The following is a 24,104-nucleotide window of genomic DNA, read 5'->3' on the forward strand; positions in this document are numbered from 1 at the left end:
CTCAGCTATTTACAATCTATATTAAAGACTTAGATGAAGGGACAGAGTGTAATGTATCCAAGTTTGCTGACAATGCAAAGCTAGGTGGGAAAATAAGTTGTGAGGAGGACACAGTCTGCAACGGGATATAGACAAGTTAAATGAGTGGGCAAGAAGGTGGCAGATGGAGTATAATGTGGGGAAATGTGAAGTTATTCACTTTGGTAGGAAGAATAGAAAAAAGGAATATAGAATCATAGAATCATAGAAGTTACAACATGGAAACAGGCCCTTCGGCCCAACATGTCCATGTCGCCCAGTTTATACCACTCAGCTAGTCCCAATTGCCTGCACTTGGCCCATATCCCTCTATACCCATCTTACCCATGTAACTGTCCAAATGCTTTTTAAAAGACAAAATTGTACCCGCCTCTACTACTGCCTCTGGCAGCTCGTTCCAGACACTCACCACCCTTTGAGTGAAAAAATTGCCCCTCTGGATCCTTTTGTATCTCTCCCCTCTCACCTTAAATCTATGCCCCCTCGTTATAGACTCCCCTACCTTTGGGAAAAGATTTTGACTATCGACCTTATCTATGCCCCTCATTATTTTATAGACTTCGATAAGATCACCCCTTAACCTCCTGCTCTCCAGGGAAAAAAGTCCCAGTCTGTCTAACCTCTCCCTGTAAGTCAAACTATCAAGTCCCGGTAGCATCCTAGTAAATCTTTTCTTAAATGGTGAGAAACTATTAAATGTGGGTGTCCTGGTACAAAGAAACACAAAAAGTTAGATGCACGTACAGCAGCAATTAGGAAAGCAAATGGCATGCTGGCCTTTATTGCAAGGGGGTTGGAGTACAAGAGTAAGGAAGTCTTACTACAATTGTACAGGGTTTTAGAGAGACCTCACCTGGAGTACCACGTATCCTTTCTTATCTAAGGAAGGATATGCTTGCCTTAGAGGCGGTGCAACGAAGGCTTACTAGATTAATTCCTGGGATAAGAGGGTTGTCCTACGAGGAGAGGTTGAGTAGAATGGGCCTATACTCTCTGGAGTTTAAAAGAAGGAAAGGTGATTTCATTGAAACAGACAAGATTCTGAGGGGGCTTGACAGAGTAGATGCTGAGAGATTGTTTCCCCGGCGAGAGAGTCCAGAACTAGGGGGCATAGTCGCAGGATAAGGTGTCGACCATTTAAGACCGAGATGAGGAGGAATTTCTTCACTCGGAAGGTTGTGAATCTTTGGAATTCTCTACCTCAGAGGGCTGTGGATGCTGAGTCGTTGAGGATATTCAAGGCTGAGATGGATAGATTTTTGGACTCTAGGGGAATCAAGGGATTATGGGGATTGGGTAGAAAGTGGAGTTGAGGTTGAAGATCAGCCATGATCTTATTGAATGGCAGAGCAGGCTCGAGGGGCCACATGGCCTACTCCTGCTCCTTTTTCTTATGTTCTTATCATTCTCTAAAGGTTCATGACTAATGCAGTGAAGCTATAGCTAAAGCAAACAGGATTCCAGGTTGTATTTGTGGGATAATTCACGACAAAACAAAGCATCTCGATTTGTCCTTGTACAAGAACTTGGTTACGCCTCAATTAGAATAACATGTCCAGTTTTGGTCTCCTCACCTGGTGGGATATCGAAGCTTTGGAAAGGGTGGAAAGAAGGGCCACAAAATTAATTCCCAACACTTTAGTTACCGAGATAGGCTTAAAGAGCTGCGTCCATATTCTTTAGGAAAGTGAAGACTCAGGATCGATTTGATTGAGCTTTATAAAAAAATGAAGGGACTAGATTGTTTGTTTATATGGACTAATTATTTCAACTGGATAGGTTAGGAAGGACCAAGGGCCATGCTTACAAGTTATGTAAGGGCAGAACTAGGTTGGATGTTAGACACTTCTCTTCCCAGAGAATAGCAGGCCTGTGGAACAGGTTGCCATCTCGTGTGGTGAACACTGATTTGCTATATTACTTCACGACAGCGCTGGACCCATTTCTGATAGGGCAGAGGTTAACTCGTACAAGGGGTAGGTGCCCTGTAATACAAGTCAAGGTCAATTTCATCTCCTGGACTAATTCTGACTGCCTAAAGAGGTTGGAGAGGAAATTTTCAGATTTTTTTTTTCCTAATTGGCCTGGCTTTTTAAACCTAGTTTTTCACCTCTCTCAGGAGATTATGTGGCTCCAGGTAGGAAGTGTATGTATCTTTATGCATAGAGCATCATAACTATATGGGACAGGCTAGTTGGACCAGTAGGTCTTTTCCTGTCTGTCATTTTCGTATATTCATGTGAGTCACAACCTTCAAGGGAGTAAATATTGTACAATAGTAAAATATTGCTTAATTACTCAAGTCATTTGCTCAAATTTATACAATGCTTCATTCATATAAAAGTTAATCGTTCACCTCCCATATCTTTAGATTATTCATATTTAAGCCAATATGATGCATTAGCTACCATAAGTCATTCTAACACTGAGTATACTTTCCATAGATTTTATTTTCAGTTATTAAGTAGCTAGAAGAATACAAACAGATTGTTCAGGTCATCCAGCAAGTGTCACTTTCTAATATTGGCTGAAAGTGGTATATTAATGCAGTTTAATTTGTAAAAAGATTTTGCGTCAGAGTATCACAGTATTGAGAGAGAGTTGGAGCAATTATTGCTTTGCAAATGTAGTATTAGAAATCAATGTATAAAGGAGAATGATTCAAAAAGCTAATTATTGTCTCATAATCACATGAAGTTTTCCAGGTGCACTGACTACAATTTTTTGGGATTCCAGCTATTTTTGAATAAGGAGGGCAAATGCAAAGCCAAAACAGGAGTTATTAAAATCCAAATTATTGCAATAAAGTTAAAGGTATGTAATCATTCATCAACCGAGCTGGCAAGTCTACTTTAGTAACTCTGGGGTCACTAACTGAACAGATGCGGTGTTCGGCCTTTAATAATCATGGAATCATACAGCACAGAAGGAGGCCATTCAGCCCTTCGTGCCTTTGCTGGCTCTTAAAAAGAGCTATCCATTCAGCCCTACTCCCCTGCTCTTTCCTGACAGCCCTGCAAATTTTTCCTTTTCAGTCTAATTCCCTTTTGAAAGTTACTACTGAATCTGCTTCCACCACCTTTTCAGGCAATACATTCCAGATTATAACAACTCACTGCGTAAAAAAAAACTGTCATCTCCCCTCTGATTCTTTTGCCACTTACCTTAAATCTGTGTCCTCTGGTTACTGACCCACCTGCCAGTGGAAAAAGTTTCTCCTTATTTACTCTATCAAAACCCTTCATAATTTTGAACACCTCTATTAAATCTCCTCTTAACCTTCTCTGCTCTAAGGAGAACAATCCCAGCATCTCCAGTCTCTCCACATAACTAAAGTCCCTCATTCGTGGTACCATTCGTGGTAAATCTCCTCTGCACCCTCTCCAAGGCCTTGACATTCTTCCTAAAGTGTGGTGCCCAGAATTAGACACAATAATCCAGCTGAGGCCGAACCAGTGTTCTATAAAATTTTAGCATAACTTCCTTGCTTTGATACACTCTGCTTTTGTTTATGAAGCGGAGGATCCCGTATGCTTTTTTTTCCTAAAACACCTTTTCAACTTGTCCTGCCACATTCAAAGATTTGTGAATGTGAACCCTGGGGTCTCTCTGTTCCTGCACCCCCATCAAATTTGTACCACTTAGTTTACATTTCCTCTCCACATTCTTCCTTCCACTTCACACTTTTCTGCATTAAATTTCATCTGCCACGTGTCTGCCCATTTCACCAGTCTGTCTATGTCCTCCTGAAGTTTGCAACCATCCATCTCAGTTTTCTATATTTAAGTTTTGTGTCATCTGCAACTTTGAAATTTTCCCCTTTATACCCAAGTCCAGGTCATTAATGTATATCACAAAGAGCAGTGGTCCTAATACCAACCCCGGGGGACACCATTGTATACTTCCCTCCAGTCTGAAAAACAACCGTTCTCCACTACTTTCTGCCTCTTAGACAATTTCGTATCCACGCTGCCACTGTCCCTTTAATCCCATGGGCTTCATGTTGACACATTTTCTCTGCTACCTTAAGTCAAGTTTAAGCCATCCTTATGTGACTATTTTATATTTGGCAATAGATTGTTGGAAACTGAGCTGGAAATAAAAGGACTTGTGCCTGACAAAGCAAAATTTCATGGATTTTGTCGGAGAAATTAACATGTATTCTTGTTAAATCCTGCAGCATTGTTAAGTATTGAAGGACTATTAACTATGTGGTGTAGTAGGTTAGAAGTAAAAATTTCACCACTAGGACCAATGTTCAAATACAGCCCAGAATGGTGGGATATGTCTCTTCTCCCCGTTAGCTATAAAGGTTCTATGAGTTTGGCCAGGTTCAATACAGTTCCTCATGGCCACAAACAGCACAAACGGCACCTAATTCAGCACTGATTCGTAACCTCACTCAGAAAAGCCAAAGATAGCTGGTGTGGGAAATGGTAAAGTGTCACATTGGTACAGTAGGGGCTGTGGCATGCTGTTGGATCAGGGTGGAGGGAGCTTCGCTCTGCATCTGGCTGTGCTATGCCTAGCCTGGGAGCGCTTGATGGTGACACTGGGTGCCTGAAAGATTTCCATTCCTCAGTAATAACATCCCTCACATTCATAGGCACAAAATGTACAATCAATCACTTGTACCAAATTATGCATTCTAGCTGTAATGGAGCATGCAACAGTTATAACAGCGCAGTCTGTGAAGCAAAGAGATAAGTCAAACACTTTCTGCATGAAAGGCCCTCAACACGTTCAGTCCTGTACAAATTGATTGGCTGCGACACAGTCGCTTAAATTGCTTTTATGTTAATATGATCCCAGAATCAAAATTTATCGATCCGGTTTGATTGAAAATTTATCACTGCAATAACTGACATCTTGAACTAATTCTATCCTTTTGCTATTTCCATATTCAAATGCTTTATGGCAGTAGTATCAATCACAGCTAGAAGTAGCAAGAATTGTATTTCCTTCCATGTAGTAGCAAAGGGCAAATGTGTAAACATAGTCAATTATGAAGTGAAGCTGCTAAATATTATTAGTTTTCTTTAGTGCAGTCATGGATGCCAAAATGGCCTAATGAATATAATACTTGATTACTGAAAGGGGCTTAGCAATGGAATTAGAACAACCTCTGCACTTATGATCTACTAATAAAATCATAGAAGACAAGTTGGAATGAAATCCTTTTTCAATCACAAAACAAGCTAATTTCCCTCATTGTGTTTCCTCAATTTACAAAACTATGAGATATGTTGCCGTTCCAATTTTCTAGATCATTGTAATAAACTGAAAATTGTTCAATTAATTGCAAATCAAGTGATGCAAAGTACAACAGAAAGCAAAGTAAATGAAAGTGTGCCTGAACACACAAACAAAAACTTAAATGAGCAGCGCCGAGAACACTTTGGGATTTTATTGACAAATTTTTGATTCTGCACTATTGTAATATATTGCACAGATGGAATCACAGAATGTACAGCACTGAAACAGGCCATTCAGCCCAACTGGTCTATGCCAGTGTTTATGCTCCACACTAGCCTCCTCCGTCCCTACTTCATCTAACCCGATCAGCATATCCTTCTACTCCTTTCTCCCTCGTGTTTATCCAGCTTCCCCTTAAATGCATCTATGCTAGTCGCCTCAACTACTCCTTGCGGGTAGCGAGTTCCACATTCTAACCACTTTCTGGGTAAAGAAGTTTCTCCTTAATTCCCTACTGGATTTATTAATGACTATAACTTATATTTATGGCCCCTAGTTCTGGTCTCCCCCACAAGTGGAAACATCGGGCGCTAAATTGTGCCATGTAGCGCCTGTTGTTTGTGCTTCTCCAACATCCAAGATGGCGTCTTGGATGCACATGCATGTTTCCAGCGTGACGTGCACCAGACGCCATTTTGGTATAGGAGTTAGCGCAGGCGCAGATAACGAACGCTGGGATCATGTAAAGTAGGAAGAAAGTAGCTTCAATCAGTGTGCAACGCTGATTTAAAGTGATAGACACCATTTTGGGACTTAATGCTCAACTCAATGCAGTCTTAACCCCGACCATCTGAACGTGTCTTAGAGTGCCTGGAGGACCCCCCACTGGTGCTATTTGAAGGGACTATGCAGGATTTACAGGTTAGTGGCTGGATTATTGCTTCTGGCTGCTGAGACATTTGTAACTGTTTTTGGAGGTCTGTTACACTTGAATACTAGGACGCGGGGACATAGCCTAATAGTTAGAGCCAGGATGTGTTGGAGTGAAGTTAGAAAATGCTTCTATGTGCAAAGCGTGGGAGAAGTTTGTAACGCTCTCCTGCAAATGGCAGTTAATGCTAGCTCAATTGAGAATTCTAAATCTGAGATTGATAGATTTCTGTGGAACCAAGGGTATTAAGAGTTATGGGGCTATATAGAGTTAGGTATATGGAGTTAGGTCACAGGCCCACCCTGATCTGATCGAATGATGGAACAGACTTAAGGGGCAAAATGCCACTGCCACTTGCTGCATCCCGATATGTGCCAGCTTCTCCTGCATGAAAGCGGGACTTGTGTCTGGGTGATGTGCCTATCATGGTTGAATAGCTGCCAGTGTGTGTGGCCTGTGAGTTGTGGGTGGGTGGCTTGCAACGGTGGTAATGTGTAAGGGTGAGAGGGTTGAGTACTGATGGAAAGAGTTTGTTGGTATGTGGGTGATGGGGGGCGTAGCGCATGGAGCAATGGATGCAGCTAGTGGTGTAGTTGGTAGCAGTCGCCACTTGACAGTTGACCTCACTCATCTTGACCACTCATGTCAAAGCATTGAACTTCTTCCTGTTCTCCATCCATGTTCATGATACTGTGCACATGGCATTGACTTCATCCCCTACTGCCTCCTACTACCTTTTGGGTGCATGTCTGGAGGGCCTCTTGCTCCATCCTCCCTCCGCGGATATAGGATGTCCCTCCTTCTGTCCACCTCTTGCACAAGGTATCAGCAGAGAACCTTGGTGCACAGGGTCTCAGATCGGCAGATTGGTGAGGTCTGGCATGCAGATTGGAGGATGTGGAATTTAGTGGTGTGCAACCTTTATTCAATGTTTTAACATAACTCATCAGAATGTAAAAATAGGGATTGGACCTGCATCTGTGCTTTACGTGTACGATGTCTGATCTCCGTTCAGACAGCAGGCTGTAATATTCAGCAAATAATAGGTACCAGCTACCTTTAAGAGATTTCTAACAGACAGCCTGCCTTTAAGAGATTGGAGCTTCCTCCTGCTGGTGGAAAGTGCAAATTGCATGGAATCCTCATTCAATGCTGATTTCCAACACAGATTGCAGGTAAGTCCTCAGGCCTAACAAAAATCTTGTCCTGCCTGCGCAGGGACCATTGGGCGCGGGGTAATAGCAGATTGTGCTACTCCCGCCCAAAAACAGGCCCTATCCAATTTTTCCCCCATCATCTCTACGTCTACCCTATCAAATCCTTTCATAATCTTAAAGACCTCTATCAGGTCACCCCTCAGCCTTCTCTTTTCTAGAGAAAAGAGCCCCAGCCTGCTCCATCTTTCCTGATAGGTATAATTTCACAAAGAGAGAAATGTTCCTCTGCCCATTTATCCCTATGATTTGCTCACTTTAAAATAGTGCAAAAATCAATAAACTGTCAATGAAATTACACTAAATTAACATGCAGTTGGACTATTTTGTGTTTTCAAACAAATGTATACAAAATGCCAAATTCTACACATGTTTAAACCTTCCACAATTCAAATTCATGTGCGAAATGAATGAAAAATAATCAACACTTCCCAGCCTTTTAATCCCCAAACAATTCAGATAATGCAGCATTTATTGCGGTTGTCGTTTTTAGAGTGTACGGGAAAAAAACTTGATGAAAGCAATTAGTTGACTTGGTAGTTTTAATTGATACCTTTGGGGGGGAAAAAAAGTTAATTGTATGAAAAATAAGAAATTGCAGGCCAACATAAAATATAATACATAACTTACTTACTTTTCTATCAAGTCCAGCGTAACTCCAGGCACCAGTTTGGCACTCCTTTGCATACAGAACCTGCAAATTAGAGAAACTAAGTAATTAAGTGCATATAGGGAGACAGGATGGCAAAAACATAAAAATCATTACTGCTTTATGATTGAGAGCGGCATTATTATTGCACCACTCCAAAATTTAAACTATCATAATTTTTCATTTTTGTAATCCTTGGACAAAGGGGCTGGGTTTGAGGGAGGGAACCAGAGAAAAGGGAAGAATCTGACCATGACATGTAGGGAACCAAATCTTATTTTAATAAGTGCATAAAAAGGCATTCACCAATACATGTTAATCCCAGGGACTGCAGTTTGAAACTATTGAGAAATTACTCTGAAAAAGGTTATACTAGTTTCACTGCACCTGGCTTAGGAATGTGTAACACATTGAAGGTTACAGTCACATTCTGTATCACGTTGCTTTTCAAAGGTGGCAGCTATACACTCATCTATCCAGTGATTATGCATATAGTTAGAAACCCACTATGAAATTATGTTTGCTGAGGTTATTGCTAAGAATTGTATTCCTAAAGTTGTAGAGGCCAATCATAGCAGTTAATGTCCAAGTGTGAAGTACAATTCTCCTTGCCCCTCCTCAAATTGAAGAAGTAAATACATAAACAAGGAATGTGCACACAAGTAGATCTAGAGAATGATGCACAAGTTGGTAACTCCTTAGGCCTTATCTATCGATTGAATCCCTGACACTCCTTTCATCTAAAGCAGTGATTAAATTGAGGTTTTTTTTTTATTTTCAATTTAATTTCCTTTTATTAATCTTAAAATTGGTCTTCTGTAATAGTTCAGATTTAATGGCTAGGCACCTGCTATCTCATTATCTTCCAATCAAACGAAAGATTCAGATCTAGGATTGGAAGAATGAGCTCTTACATTCACCTGCCAAAACTTTGTTTTATTTTTGTAGTTGCAGTGAGTAATGTTAGGGCTGGAGAATGGAACTTTCCACATTCCAGGCATCCAGATGTTAGCACCAAGCTCTCCCAGATATAGAGTGACGCGCCCTATACTCTGCCCCCCTATCGCAGCAGCGTGACAGTTTTCCATTTCCCATGCCAGTCATCCTGTGTCCTCTGAGCAAGATTGCCTGTAAGCGCTGAAATAAGGACAGCTTTACGTTGCCGGCCTATGCCCACTAGCAACTGCATGGAGATTGTCCAAACTCGTCTTACTCAGGACCCATACAGCCAAAAGGCAGAGAAGTCTTTCATCCCATTAGTCTAGACTCAATTTGATCCCAGAGGTGAAAAACTACAGTCTAATCCATTGCACCTAGTTGTCAAAGCTCTCTAATTATATTAAACATAGAAATCATGTAAGTTGCCAACATTTTTTTGCTCTGTACATAATTAACTTAAGTAAAGGAACTATTTAAATGACTACTTGTACTATTTGAATATTAACTTCATTAGACATCTCCGTATAGGTTCTTGTTCAAATTGTGTACATTATCAATATTCACTGTTATAAAATGTTGAACTACAGAAAATTTATACCCAAGGTGGGGTCCTTAACCATAACAATGTATGATTTACTGCCCAATTTCCCAGAGCCACCTGCCCTCTCTCTCAATGGCCCAAAAACTTGTGAATTTGGTGCATGTTCCCAGAGGTATGCCCTGGTGTCCTTTGTGGCGTGACAAAGAACAAAAAGTCAAAATATGCCTCTCTCATAATTGCATCAGGCTCTTGAACATCCACAGTACTTTGCACACTGATGATGCTTGTTGGCATGGGGTCCACATCTGATTATGCGTCAGCAGATTCAAACTGAATAGCTCAGCCCTTTTCCAGAATCAAATTAAATTGTTTCTATCACTTTGAAAAGACTGAGATATTTTCCCTTACCTATAGAACAATTTACTTACAAGCCAACTATTAAAACAAAGTCAGGAGCAATCAAGAAGTGCTTCTGGAGAGCTGACTCGAAATGCTGTGACCTATTAACACAGCAAGAGCCACCTTGTCTCACTGCAGATACCTGCACTTAAGTCAGGCTATATTTTCCACCACTAAGCTACCCTGCTGGAAATTAAGGAAAGTTGCGCGAGGAGGGCACGATCGTTGCATCCCTGCCAATCCTAGAACTTCCTCCATCAGCAGGCAAGGCCGCCAGCTGCCCCTACACAACCCCGCCACGTGTAAAATGACAGCAGAGAGCCAGGGCTTTGTAAACTGTCCAATTTCCCAACCTCCCATGCCTATTGTCACTGACCCCAGAGACCACCAGGAGAGGGGTAGCTCTGGTCCCTGGGGTAGCAACTGACCTAATAATGGGCACCCAAAACTTGGCTTTGTTTAGGCCTCAGCTCAGTCCAAGTTCGAAAAAAAAAATTTACTCCTCACGTCTTCGGGGCTCATCTGCCCCATTTACAATGAGTCATGGGCAGCACCATAAGCACAATATATACCTCACTGCTCACATAATCTGTTGGCGCCACCACTGTTAAAGTATGTTATTTTGAAGGGATAGCCTGAAACCAAAAGGCGACTTCCTTTCTCAGATCAGGTGGGTCACTGGCTGTAAGTTGCAAATACTCAATATTATATGAGTTGCTCCAAATTCTGTAAAAACTTGTTCTGTTTCTAGTCTGAAATTCTCCACACCACTATTTATCAATTCAAGCTGTTTGAGAACAGGCATTGTAAGTACTTCTTGCAGACACCAATAGGTGTTCCTACTGAATGGATCACATGAATACCAATTGAGCTAATAAATGTGTATTAATTAGCTGAATTGTCAAATGGATCATCTTGTACTGATGATTTTTAATAGTTAATGTTGGTTGGAAACTCAACTTTAAGATAAGATCAGAAAAGTGCTGCAGTTCGCCAGTACATTTCTAAAATTCCGGACAGGGACAGGACAACTAATCACCAACAGAGGTATCAGGACCATTCGCAACTGTTAATTCTACCTTTGCATCCATTAATAGATTTGCTGTGCTCAATGACTTGGAGGACACACCCACATTGACACTACTACTATCCACCCAGGAAAGGAAAAGCAACACAAAAAAGGGAAGATTACGAAGAATAAGATTTTTTAAAAGAGGGATGGTCTCCATTTGAATCAGTTGGGCTCTCAGAGTTGGCTGACAATATTGAAGATGCTATTGGGAAGGATTAAAACTAATGAAGATTGAGGGTGTACCAGCTAACTTAGTGTGTAGCTCATTTGGGGCTGGTATGTAAAGTATAAGACTCAAATACTACAACCAGAGGCCAAGTTAAAGATTATGGGCTCAATTTTGAAATGGTGGTGGGTTGGCAGCAGGGGGCGGGGGGGTGAAGGTGCGCGGGGCAATCCCGAAAGATAAAAACTTACTGTTTTTGACTCGATCGCAACGTAATTGATGGTGATTAAAGTTCTTTCCAGGTTTTGTGCCCAGCAGCCAGACTGATTGACAGGCTGGCTGCCGACAGGAGCTGCAGAGCGGAAGGTCGGGGGGGGGGGGGGGGGGGGGGGGGAGGGGAGAGGGATGAGGGAGTGGAAGATCGGTTGGAACTGGCTTCCGAGCCCGCTCTGCATTTCTGCAATTTTCGCAGCCCCCCCACCCCGCCTCCAAAATTTACGTTTAAAATCAAGCCCTATAAGAGGGTTAGAATCCCAAAACAGCAAGCTGATAGTTTTAGCACTGACAGAGACACTTTGAGGGCCTATCAGAAATAAAATACTCTGAACTAGTGCAATGCAGCAATGGAGAAATTAGATATATATGTATGAGACATGGTTGTATATTAATTATGGAACAGAAACCCAACTGAAGAGTTATAACAGATTCAGGAAGGATAGAGTTGGACAGAGAAGGAAGTGTTAATTGTTAATGGGAACCTAGCTGTTCTCCAAAGTATTTGGGTTCAAGTGCATCAAGCTATTGGACCCAAATTAATCAATGGCACTTGATCATTGGCCTCCAGGTCAAGGGGCCCATTATGATGAGCCTCTGAGCAAAAATTACTCTATTTTGAACAGGACCAATAGAGTGAAACTGAGGTTTGCCCAATGTCACCATACAAAATATACATTATGAGTGCCCTCCACAAGAGGAGGGTACCGCTAATACAAATAGACCAGTCAAACTAAAAATTATGTAATTAAATCACAATCTGGTTTCCTTCATCAAAGATACAGATAGTATCTAGCGGGGCTGCCCACCGATTCCAAAAGGCTCCAAACATACCGGTGAACACCATGTACTCTCTTTCTAAGGAACATATGAACAGAAGTAGGCCATTCAGCCTGATCCTGTTCAGCTATCCAATTAAATCATGCCTGATCTGTACCTCAACTCCATTTACTTGCCTTTGATCTATATCTCTCGATAAACCCTTACGTAATAAATATCTGTCGATCTCAGTCTTTACATGTCAGTCTTTAAAATTTCAATTGAGCCAGCATCCACTGCCTTTTGGGAAAGAGAATTTTAGACTTCCACTCCCCTTTCTGTGGAAAAACTGATTTCTGATTTCACTCCTGGATGGCCTAGCTCTAATTTTTAAGATTGTGTCCCCTTGTTCTGGATTCCCCCACCAGAGGAAATAGCTTCTCTGTATCTACCCTATCGAATCCTAAGGTCACACAAGGCCTCAAGAGCAGCAAACTGTCATAGCAACCCTCCTTTTGAATCCTACTCGTCCTGGACCTTGTCTCTGAACACAATATGTTAGTAAGGACACTAGAAGCAATTGGAAGCGCGATAGTTTTTAGTAGTGATCCTGATGCAGTATCAGGTCTGAAATTTAACAGTGTATCAATAAAGCTAGGTCATTTATGAGTGCACCTGGCTTTTAATCCTATCATGTATCATGACAGAAAGAAAAAAATCATCATGATACATCATAGTCAAAAAATGCTTCAATTGTGGCACATCCCCTTGCCATTTAATGCAATTTGCATTACTGATACTATGCAAACCTTCTAAACCTTGGAAAAGAACAAATCATCTTGGCCAGTTACACTTCTGTATTATCTTATACTATATTTCTCCAGCATACCTAGGATCATATGCTGGAATCTGGCCAAAAGTCAAAACAAAATCCTTAATGCCTGCCATCTACAAAATCCTACTTTAATCTCTCCTGCTCTTTATCCACTTATAAAGCAATTCATGCAACATTAGGCAGTTGTATTTTTGCCAACTTTTCACTTAAGCTCCTACTGTTTGCACTTTGAGCATCTTTTTCCATAAAACAGTATGGGAAAAATTTGAACAAAAAGCCTAAATACAGAAAATTAACACTCCAAGACATCTCCAGAGATGCAAAGGAGAGAATTTTTTTTTCACCCAATAGAAAACATGAAAAAATGTAATTCGTTTTTTCAGTACATCAATTCGACTTACTGCATCTACATTAGTACGTTTTTCCCTTCAACTAAATATTGAACTTGAAATGATTTTTCACTCATTTTCCAATCTTATATTGATTCTATCATATCAAGCAACTGCCATGCTGTTACTTAAATACCCCTCCCATTTTCCTAATAATTTTAAATTCTTTAAATCAAAAACAATTGCCATCATCTCTATGAAGGATTTATTGTAAAATGACATAAATGACGTAACAAAGATTTTAGAATGTCATTAGTCACCCTCACTGGTTCTCGCTTCCCATTATAGATTACATGTGTGGATGAGTACAAAATTCTATCAAGTGACTTTTTAATTTATTAGCAATAAACAATTCTGGGTGTGCATTTTCCAGGTAGTTTCCTCAGAGTAACTGGAATACATGCTCAACGGCCTACAGATTAATTAGTAGAATGTTATTGCAGTGACACTAGTCACTTTGAACAAAACTATTTCTGAAACTAAATTCTCAGATGATTGAATGGAAACTAATCCTTTAATTGAAACCAAACACATAATCACTCTATAAAAAGTAATAGATAAAAGATTTTGAATGTTTACCAAAATATCTGCAAGTGGAAATGCAAAATAAATCATTGAATAATTTGTGCAACAAAACTTAAGTCTAACTATACAGTACACTTCACAATGAAAATTATTTTCTTCTTCAAAATCTCCACATGGCAAAGGTCTTCACCAATTGAGATGATGGCCTGGATACTTTCTCCAGATGTTTAAATATCTGTGCGCACTTTAAATTCAACTAATCCAGAGAATAGCAACTTTCACTAATCTCTACACTGCTGCCTAGTCTTCCCAATATTTCTCCACTTCCTCCACCTGAAAAAGGTAAAAGGGTATATGAAAAAAGGAATGTGTAATCCATCTTGGTATTATTACATCGAAACTACAGCACAGAAATAGGCCATTCGGCCCAACTGGTCTATGCTAGCATTTATGCTCCACACGAGCCTGTGGATAATTTACAAAATCCATTATCCACTGGATAACTTTTTATTGGCTACCTACTCTTGATTTCTTCAAGATCTTTGAGCATTCAAGTATTTTTTCACAAACTTAATTATTTTACTTGAAATCGGTGAACTTTCGCTGGAACTATTGGCAAAAAAAAAATTCACAACCAATAAAGTCACAGTCCTCCAGAAGGCCCCCAATGCTGGTTACTGAAAAGGCTTTGGTGCAAATTTGAAAACTACAACTGGATATAAACCAGGCAAGACCTAAAATATCCAAGTGTAAATTTTGAGTCTAGAGGCCAAGAAAATGTATTGGTTGAGAACAGGTTCTTTCTTCTGCAAGTAGCAGTATGAAGTTTAGGATACAACATGAAAACAACTAAAAGTGGTCACACAGAACACAGCAGGTGGCACTCTCATGGCACTGGCCAAGAGACTTACGGAGCAAGTAATTTGTCTTCACCTGGTTGGATGTCTTCGTACTTACATCCAATAATCGGGTTAATGAAGCATCCTATCTTGCAAGCACACTTCCTGTGACTGACTTGGGAAATTAAATAGTGTATACAGGTGGAAGAGGATTGGTAGAGAGAATAACAATCCTTTCGCTACGAAAAGAAAATTCATCTTATGAAACTTCAAACAACTATCAATAAAATGGATTTTGTAAATTTCTCAATCATCATGAACTGGAAATATAATCGTTAATCTATCTTAAATGTGCTTTTCAACCTCAACGAAACAGAATTTCATAGCAGTAAATACGTTTTAATAAAAAGATTAGTATGTATCTTGCCAATGGAGTAAAACTGCAAATGCACATAAAGACGCAAGATGCAATGTAGCATCCACTCTGCAAAATATACAAGATGTGGAGATGCCGGTGATGGACTGGGGTTGACAACTGTAAACAATTTTACAACACCAAGTTATAGTCCAACGATTTTATTTGAAATTTACAAGCTTTCGGAGGCTTCCTCCTTCCTCAGGTAAATGTCAGGAACTCCTCGAAGCCTACACATTTATAAATCACAGAACAATACATGGTGATTACAGACAGTCTTTTCAACTGCCCGTTGTCAAGGCAATCACCGTGTTCAGACAGAGAGGTGTTACCTACAGAACCCCTGAATATACATTCAACACAAAAAAAACAAACAGGAAAAAAAGAGAGGCAGAAACATCCGGAAGGCAGAGAAAGCCAGCAAATGACCCGTTATATTAAATCATGGGTGCGGACGGCCTCAACCGGGATCTTGGGTTCATGTCACGCTACACGTAAGCCCACCAGTGAACAAAAGCTATCTGTTTTTAATATAACAGGTCATTTGCTGGCTTTCTCTGCCTTCCGGATGTTTCTGCCTCTCTCTCTTTTTTTTTCTTGAATGTATATTCGGGGGTTCTGTAGATAACACCTCTCTGTCTGAACACGGTGATTGCCTTGGCAACGGGCAGTTGCAAAGACTGTCTGTAATCACCATGTATTGTTCTGTGATTTATAAATGCGTAGGCTTCGAGGAGTTCCTGACATTTACCTGAGGAAGGAGGAAGCCTCCGAAAGCTTGTCAATTTCAAATAAAATCGTTGGACTAGAACTTGGTGTTGTAAAATTGTTTACAAAATATACAAAGCATTGTTAAACATTTATTAGTGCAATGACTCATTTGTGTGTGTATAACACAAATTAAAATTTGAATTGCAAAATACCATGTTAAAACCTGATCATTATAACGTGTTTACTTCTCTCCCTTCCCTCTCCAAAGCCCCAAGTGGATTGCTGGATACTGCTGATTAAGATGGCCTGATACAAGTGTGGGCCTCTTCATATGAAGTGAAGGTTAAGCTAAAGCTGACTTTTGCAGCTTGAATATGCATGTCTGGAAGTTCTGCTTACCTCTTGGAGAGGAACCAGGTACTCTTCTTTCCTACCCCTTCCTTCTTTAAAGACTTACTCACTATATTCTTTAGCACCATTCCCCCTCCCCCCATCTATTCACTTTGACCCAACTTTTCCTGTATATCTGGGTTGTTCCTCTTCCCGCTATCCTTCAAGGGACTCACATGGGTCTTGTGGCCTCGCCTGTCGTTTTGCTGCATAATCAAGTCCATTTGATTCCTCCTCCCCACCTTTTTCTCTTTACAATGCTAAGAAACTTTCACACTATTGCAAATCTGAAAAATCTGCAAAAAAAAAAATCAGCTTGTGTCCATTGTAGACTATTCTGAATTAGCTATAACATTTGTAATTGTGCATTGGATAATCAAATTTCAAAATGAATGCCTGATGTCATACAACAGCTTACCCTAACTTATCCTACTACCCATTAACAGGTCCTCAGTGTGTAGTATTCCTTTAATAGATTTCACGGTGTACATTAATATTTTGTTGAATGCGATTGTGCTAATGAAGTACTGCAAAACATCCTCAAGGTCACAAACCAACCAAGTACAGTGTTCCTAGGTTAAGGTTTACCATCATGATTATTCACGATTGCTGACTATCTTTCACTGCAAAATTGGACAAGGAAGTGTTGTGCTTGCACAAACTTCTTCAGAACTATAAGCTTCAGCTGATTCACCTTTAAAAAATGCAAACTGAAAAGGTTCACGCTGATGCAGCATTCAGATATTCACTCTAATGCTCATTATACAAGCAATTTAAGGTTTGGAGTATTGGATTTCAAGGAGGCGTTGGAAAACCTGTTTAGAAACAATTTAAATCCAATACTGTGAGATGTTTGTGTGGAACTTAAAGAACTAACTATCTGAAATTAATCTTACACCAACACAAAACAAACTCAATTATGTAAACACGGTTTCTTTCAGAGAGAAAAGAAAGACTTACATTTATATAGTGCCTTTCACAACCTCAGGACATCCCAAAGCACTTTGCAGCCAATGAAGTACTTTTGAAGTGTAGTCACTGTTGTAATGTAGGAAATGCGGCAGCCAATTTGCACACAGCAAGCTCCCACAAACAGCAATGTGATAATGACCAGATAATCTGTTTTTTTCTAGTCATGTTGGTTGAGTGATAAATATTGGCCAGGACACTGGGGTGAACTCCCTTGCTCTTCTTTGAAATAGTGCCATGGAATCTTATACGTCTACCAGAGAGGGCAGAAGGGGCCTCGGTTTACGCCTCATCCGAAAGACAGAGGGTAAGACGTGAGGATAACAGGTTTTGTGTCAGCTTGGTTCAGTTGGTAGGCCATTAGCTACTGGGTCAGGGGATCATGGGTTCAACTCTGGCATTTGAGCACCTAATCCAGGCTTACACTCCAAAAATGGCTGCACAGGCGACCTTCATAGGAGACATTGCACTAAGATTTCACCTGCCTGTTCAGGTAAGCGTTAAAGATCCAATGGTACTATTTGAAGAGCAGGCATCTCTCCCTGTTTCCTGGCCATTATTCTTCTCAACCAATATCACCAAAAACAGCTTAATTAGTTATTTATTACATGGTTGTTTGTCAGGTCTTGTTATGGGCAAAACGGCTGCTGTGTCAAAACGGCTGCTGAAAATGATCAAAAGATTATTTTCGACAACAGCCACTAAATCATAGACGGCATATTGCACAGCAGAGTAGGATCCAGCAAAATTCATTCAGGGACCCTATTCATATACTGCAATAAGGAAACATCCATTATTAAGCTCGTGTCCTCCTAAGAGTCACAAATCCGATTCAACAGTTCATTAAGTTACTCCAATTGAGATAGCACCGGTTCACTATTTTTCAGGAATTTCACAATTGGAAACAGTCTGCAGTCATCAGGATCAAATTATGAGCCATTCTTGTAGATTGGCAGCGTGTTTGCTACTTTGCACAAAGATAAATATCACCTGTTGATAAACGGTTTAAATAGTCGAGCAAAGAAGTCAGCTAGTTCCTCCAAGGGGGCTTTGAGGTGCACCAAAGGCATCTATCTAGAGCTTTTCTCGGACTGATTTTTCACGTCATTGGAGTTTGTCTGAGAATTATGCAGAATCAAATAGATCTAATTTAGATCTATCTGTTGCCAAGAGCTTTTTAATTGTTACTATTTGGGGTTTTGCAACTGTTTTCTTGTTCAACAGCATTTGTTTCCACAAGCAAATAATATTCTTGTAACAAACTCAAAAGGCCCACTTCAACAGGTGAGACCTTGCTCCCCATGAACTGAAACATGACCGTACGGACAAAGTAATCTGGAAAAATATACTCCGGTGAACAAATGCCATCATTACTGGATAACTCATAGGAATTCCATTACTCCCCATGGCACTTCAGAATTAATATAAGCTATATTAGACAATTCTGTAACAAACTGAACCATTAAAACTAATATTTATTGACAGAAGCAGCCAAAGCAAGATATTGAAATCAAAGACAGTGTAGAATCACTTCATAAAGGGTTAGATAAACCAGCCAGGTGATGTACTTCGAGAACTTCCTTGCAGAACCTAGGATAAAATGCTTTTCAGAAAGATAACAATCTGATTGCTTGGTGAACCAATAGGATACAATCTTTGCAGGACTTATATAGGTGTATAACATATGGATTCACATCCCCTCCATATCCAGGCTAATTATACAGCCACTGGATTGGAATTTTTTAAAACTAAAAAACCTCTGGACAGGCCTTGGTTTAACAGTCAGTCTGGGACACAATGCCCATCACATTCATCATTTATAAACACAATGAGCCCAAAGATGACAACCTGCAGTGTGAGACACGAATTGTAAATATACATGGTCTGTGGTTTAAGCCACTGATACATTCCGATAAGTTAACTCAAATTAACAGGTCTTCCTGGTTAGATTAAGCAAGAGCCTCTAGTGGTGAATTCACTCTTAATTTTGCAATCAAAATACCTATATTAGTACATTATAGTTAAACTGTTCTCAATGCAGTTTCTGTAGCCATTTTGACTTTAAGTCAACATATTGGCTTTTACATCAATCTAGGAGAATGTACTTTAAAAGTCTATGGACAAAATATACAATTTTTGTCACATATGACTACTTTGAAGTCCCTTTGAAATAGTGTTTTAGCAGGCAACTTGGTGATTAAATCAGGCACCATTGAAAACGTAGTGGGGTGACAAGTTGGCACATGGTCACATTAATCCCAGGAAATCAAATCATGGGATATATGTTTTCTGAAGCTAAATTCACACCTCATAAACCCAAATTCTGTCTGAGAAACTGCTACATTATTTCAAACAGCTACTGGTAGTGAACAAAAATTTGCACTTTAAGCACATTGATCATTAACCTGAATTCCTTTATCTTAAATTCTTGATCAAATAAACTACTAATTTTTGAAGCCTGATCACCTCAGTACTTCATTTTAAATCAAGGGAAGGATCAGCATCAATTTTAGATCTGGGGTACCAGGATACAGAACCCTACCAAGATATTTTTTTTTACTTTTTGTCACATGGATATTTTCATCTCCACAAGCAGTTAAATGTTGCCTCAATTTGTTTCCGGTTGAAGTGATGGCTTACTTGTAAAATCAAGCTGTAAAACCCAAACATGTATTCTAGATCTGAAGTATAAGCTCAAGTTGCTGACTTTCTTTAAATAGTGATCCTAATTACTATGAAATGAAACCAACAACTTGGGAGAATGCCTTCTTCACAGGAGATGAGCAGTGACATGCAGAATAATCAAACTATTTCCATTCAGAACACAACTCCCCATAAATTGTCTTGAGATTTTTCTTGCAATACTGTTTCAACCAAAGGTCACCACTATCCTACAAGAAGCAAATAATAAACTCAGCCACTCAAATATCAAAGAAGTCATTATTTCCAAATTCCCTTTAGATCTATTTCTGTCTAAGTCCAAATCAGGTCAAAGATCCCTGTCTTTGTACGCAAGAAGACCCCCTGTGACAAAGTTTCATCAGCACTGATTTTCTGCACTTCTAACCTTGTAAAGCACTTTTTCTCTACTCCAGGACCACTTTTAATGCTTTAATCCTACAATATCCATCATCACAAGAAAGCCTTCAAGACCGTGCCAGTTGGGATGTCCCCAAGAGCTGCATCTAAATTAATCCACGTACTTTGCATGCCCTCAGAGTTGTCATAGTGTCGAGGCTGACAGAAAAACAAAGATATGCTTGACAGACATGTAGAAGAGTCTCAAGCATTCAAAATTATCAGCAGTTTTGAGAGTTACAATAGTTCAGAATTTACTGAATGCTGTAATGGATTACATCTGCCTCCCGACAGAACTCATCAAAAAAAAAAGCAGCAAGGTAGCATCGTGCCAGTTAATAGCCATCATTTGAGGTACACAATTTCACCCCCAATACACACACCAGGGGACTTAGACACTGGGTACGAACAGGATTGGGGTTGGCCTCCACAGCTGACAGAAAATGATCAGCAGAGTCATCCCTTCAAGGGCTGGGGGGGTGGAGTGGGGGCAGGCATGAATACCACTATGGTTGTAAAATCACTCCCAGAAGTATAATATGTCTCCTGACACCATCCTAAACTTGGCAAAGCAATTCCAATTCGAAGTAGTGGTCTTAAGGATTTTCCAGCTTCAGTGCAACTTCCAGTAGCATCTCTACAATGCTTTGGTAACCGCATAAAGAGCATTAAATGTTTTACTGTTTGGAAAGTCTTCCAATATGTCCCATCCCCGAGATCACTGATTTTCATGTCAATTTCACACAAGCAAAAACCCGTAGCTGCCTGCCAGCAGGATCTACTCAACATGCAGGAAATGGGATTATTACAATTTATTATAGCTTAAATTTTCTTGCATTGTTTAACAAGTATGACCTGCAAGTGCCTGCAATCAAATCATAGTCACATCATAGCATCTTTGATGGGTGCATTACTCGAGAGGTATTGGTCCATTTGATGGGTTATCTGTTTGTGACTGGTGATACTGATTCAAAATGAGTGAAAATACACAATGGAAAGCAGAAAGAAATAACACCAGGAGAGGAGCAAAACCAAACAAACAAGGTTTAAAAATATAACTGATGAGGAGCTGGCAACAGATTTTTTTTAAAAATGGGACAGCAAAATAGAGATAGCAAGAAAAGGTCAACATTGTAGAAGTACGGTGAGCAGCCTTAAAACAGATCAGGAAAAATTGCCTTGAATAGCCGAGATCCTTTTTCAATTCTTTTTAGCATTTACATAGCACCTTTCACGATCCCAAGACATCCCAAAGCACTTTACAGTCAATTAAGTACTTTTGAAGTTTAGTCACTGTTGTAATGTTGGGAAACGCCGCAGCCAATTTGCGCACAGCAAGATCCCACATAATAGCCACAATGTGACTAATTCAAAATGTAGCAACTTCTCAACAAACTCAAGTCTCATCGTTGACACTCCAGATCTCTGTACACATCTTTGAATGTGTTGCTTTTAAAACTAATCCTTCCGTTATATTACAGAAGCACTTTGGATTGATACAGTTCTGTAATATGCAGGGGTTCCTAGTCTTTAGCGCCCGCCCTATTTACAGTACCGGGCAAATTCCACAGCACTGGTGCCAATATAAAAATAACTGCAAAGGCCTAGTTATTTGAAAATCATGACTGTGCATTGTGGCACAGGTGAGCCAAACATTTTCATTTGAATGAAAGCTTTCCTAGAAATTTTAATGCTTTCAGTGAGATACATACACAAGAATTGAAGGCCTTAAATCCTAATTTTTAGTCTCATGTACCAATTAATTAGAACTGAATGGAACTTCATGGGTTGACGACAGTTTGGGTCGTTCAACTTCAATGAGAGGATATACACTACAGATGGGGAACACGAGATTAAACAGCACGGAAAGCAATTTACCATCTGATAATCAAATCTCGTTTTGCGCAGCGGAAATTACTCTGGTGGTATTATGTAAGAATTGCAACATCTGACTAAAGTGATTTAGGTTATAAAATATTTCAACCATAAATGTTAAGCAAGAAAAGTGCAAACTTTTTGTTTGACTGACACTGATGACTTGGCAATTCTGTCACATTTCACATCATAAAGTCGATGCCTTTTTAATGACTATTTATTAGATGTCACTTTAAATTTGGTTTACTGTGGGCTTAGTGCCTTTGGATTGGGGTGGAATTACACGTTGAGTATGGCTAGAACCTGCACTGTGGGGGTAAAAAGCACTTCCACAACGATGAGACGAGTTTGCCTTGGGGGGAAAAAAAAAGTAGAAACCACTTAGCACAGACTGCTTGCTATGTCTTGAAGGGCTTGGAAACAGTACAAATCAGTCTCACGACTGGGCAGAATTCAAGACGCCACCTTAATTTAATAAGTTTTGTTCAACTATAGAAAACACCTATACTCAGGTTTTGAACATCTGGTATGAAAGCTAAATCTCGGGTAGCGTGTTTTCAGCTCATCAGTCCTTCTGAGCCCATTGAAATAGAAGCTGGCGACTCCATGTTAGTAGATGAAACCTCACATACAAGTTAAGTTATGGATGTTGGTGCAGTTTTAGTATCATAGTATGTTACAGAACAGGAGGCCGCCATTCGGCCCATAGTGCTGGCTCTACCAATTAGTCCCACTCCCCTGCTCTTTCCCTGCAGCCTGTACATTTTTTCCCTTCAAATATTTATCCAATTCCCTTTTGAAAGTTATTGTTGAATCTGCTTCCACCATCCTTTAAGGCAGTGCGCATTCCAGATCGTAACAACTCTCTGTGTAAAAAAATGTTTCCTCATGTTGCCTCTGGTTCTTTTGCCAATCTCCTTAAATCTATGTCCTCTGATTACCGACCCTTCTGCCACTGGAAACAGTTTCTCCTTATTTATCATAACCGTTCATGATTTTGAACACCTGTCAAATCTCCTGTTAACCTTCTCTGCTCAAAGGAGAACAATCTCAGGTTCTCCAGTCTCTCCACATAACTGAAGTCCTGGTACCATTCACTTCTGCACCCGCTTGAAGGCCTTGACATCCTTCCTAAAGTGCGGTGCCGAGAATTGAACACAATACTCCAGCTGAGGCCTAACCAGTGTTTTATAAAGGTTTAGCAGAACTTCCTTGCCTCTGGTAATAAAGCCCAGGATCACATGCACTTTTTTTTTTATAAACAGCCTTCTCAACTTGTCCTGACACCTTCAAAGATTTGTGTATGTGCACCCCCAGGTCTCTGTTCCTGTACCCACTTTAAAATTGTACCATTAAGTTTATATTGCCTCCCCTCATTCTTCCTACCAAAATGTGTAATTTCACACTTCTCTGCATTAAATTTTATGTGTCTGCCCATTTCACCAGACTGTCTATGTCCCCCTGAAGTCTGTTACTATCCTCCACTTTGTTTACTACATTTCCGAGTTTCGTGTCATCTGCAAACTTTGAAATTGTACCCTGTATACCCAAGTCCAGGTCGTTAACATATATCAAAAAGAGCAATGGTCCTAATATCGACCTCAGGGGAACACAACTGTATACTTCCCTCCAGTCTGAAAAAAACTGTTCACCATTACTCTCTGCTTTCTGTTCCTTAGCCAATTTTGTATCCACACTGCCACTGTCCCATTAATCCCACAGACATGTTAGCAAAATTAAAGCCCATTATGTGGTACTTTATCAAATGCCTTTTGAAAGTCCATATACACATCAACCACACTACTCTCATTAACCCTCTCTGTTACTTCATCAAAGAACTCAAATCAAGTTAGTCAAACACGATTTTCCTTTAACAAATCCGTGCTAACTTTCATTTATT

At 40.0% G+C, this 24,104-nt stretch overlaps 1 protein-coding gene across 1 annotated transcript in view; it reads right to left on the minus strand.

The window, feature by feature from the left end:
* The window catches only part of rptor (regulatory associated protein of MTOR, complex 1), a 355,394-nt gene that overhangs the window by 212,502 nt on the left and 118,788 nt on the right, over nucleotides 1–24,104 (minus strand). The window contains exon 7 of the mRNA XM_068003988.1: nucleotides 8,015–8,074. Within this exon, the coding sequence (XP_067860089.1) occupies nucleotides 8,015–8,074 (60 nt within the window). The remainder of the gene's footprint in view (nucleotides 1–8,014; nucleotides 8,075–24,104) is intronic.

Source organism: Heptranchias perlo, chromosome 23 (assembly GCF_035084215.1).
Source record: "Heptranchias perlo isolate sHepPer1 chromosome 23, sHepPer1.hap1, whole genome shotgun sequence".
NCBI lineage: Eukaryota > Metazoa > Chordata > Chondrichthyes > Hexanchiformes > Hexanchidae > Heptranchias > Heptranchias perlo.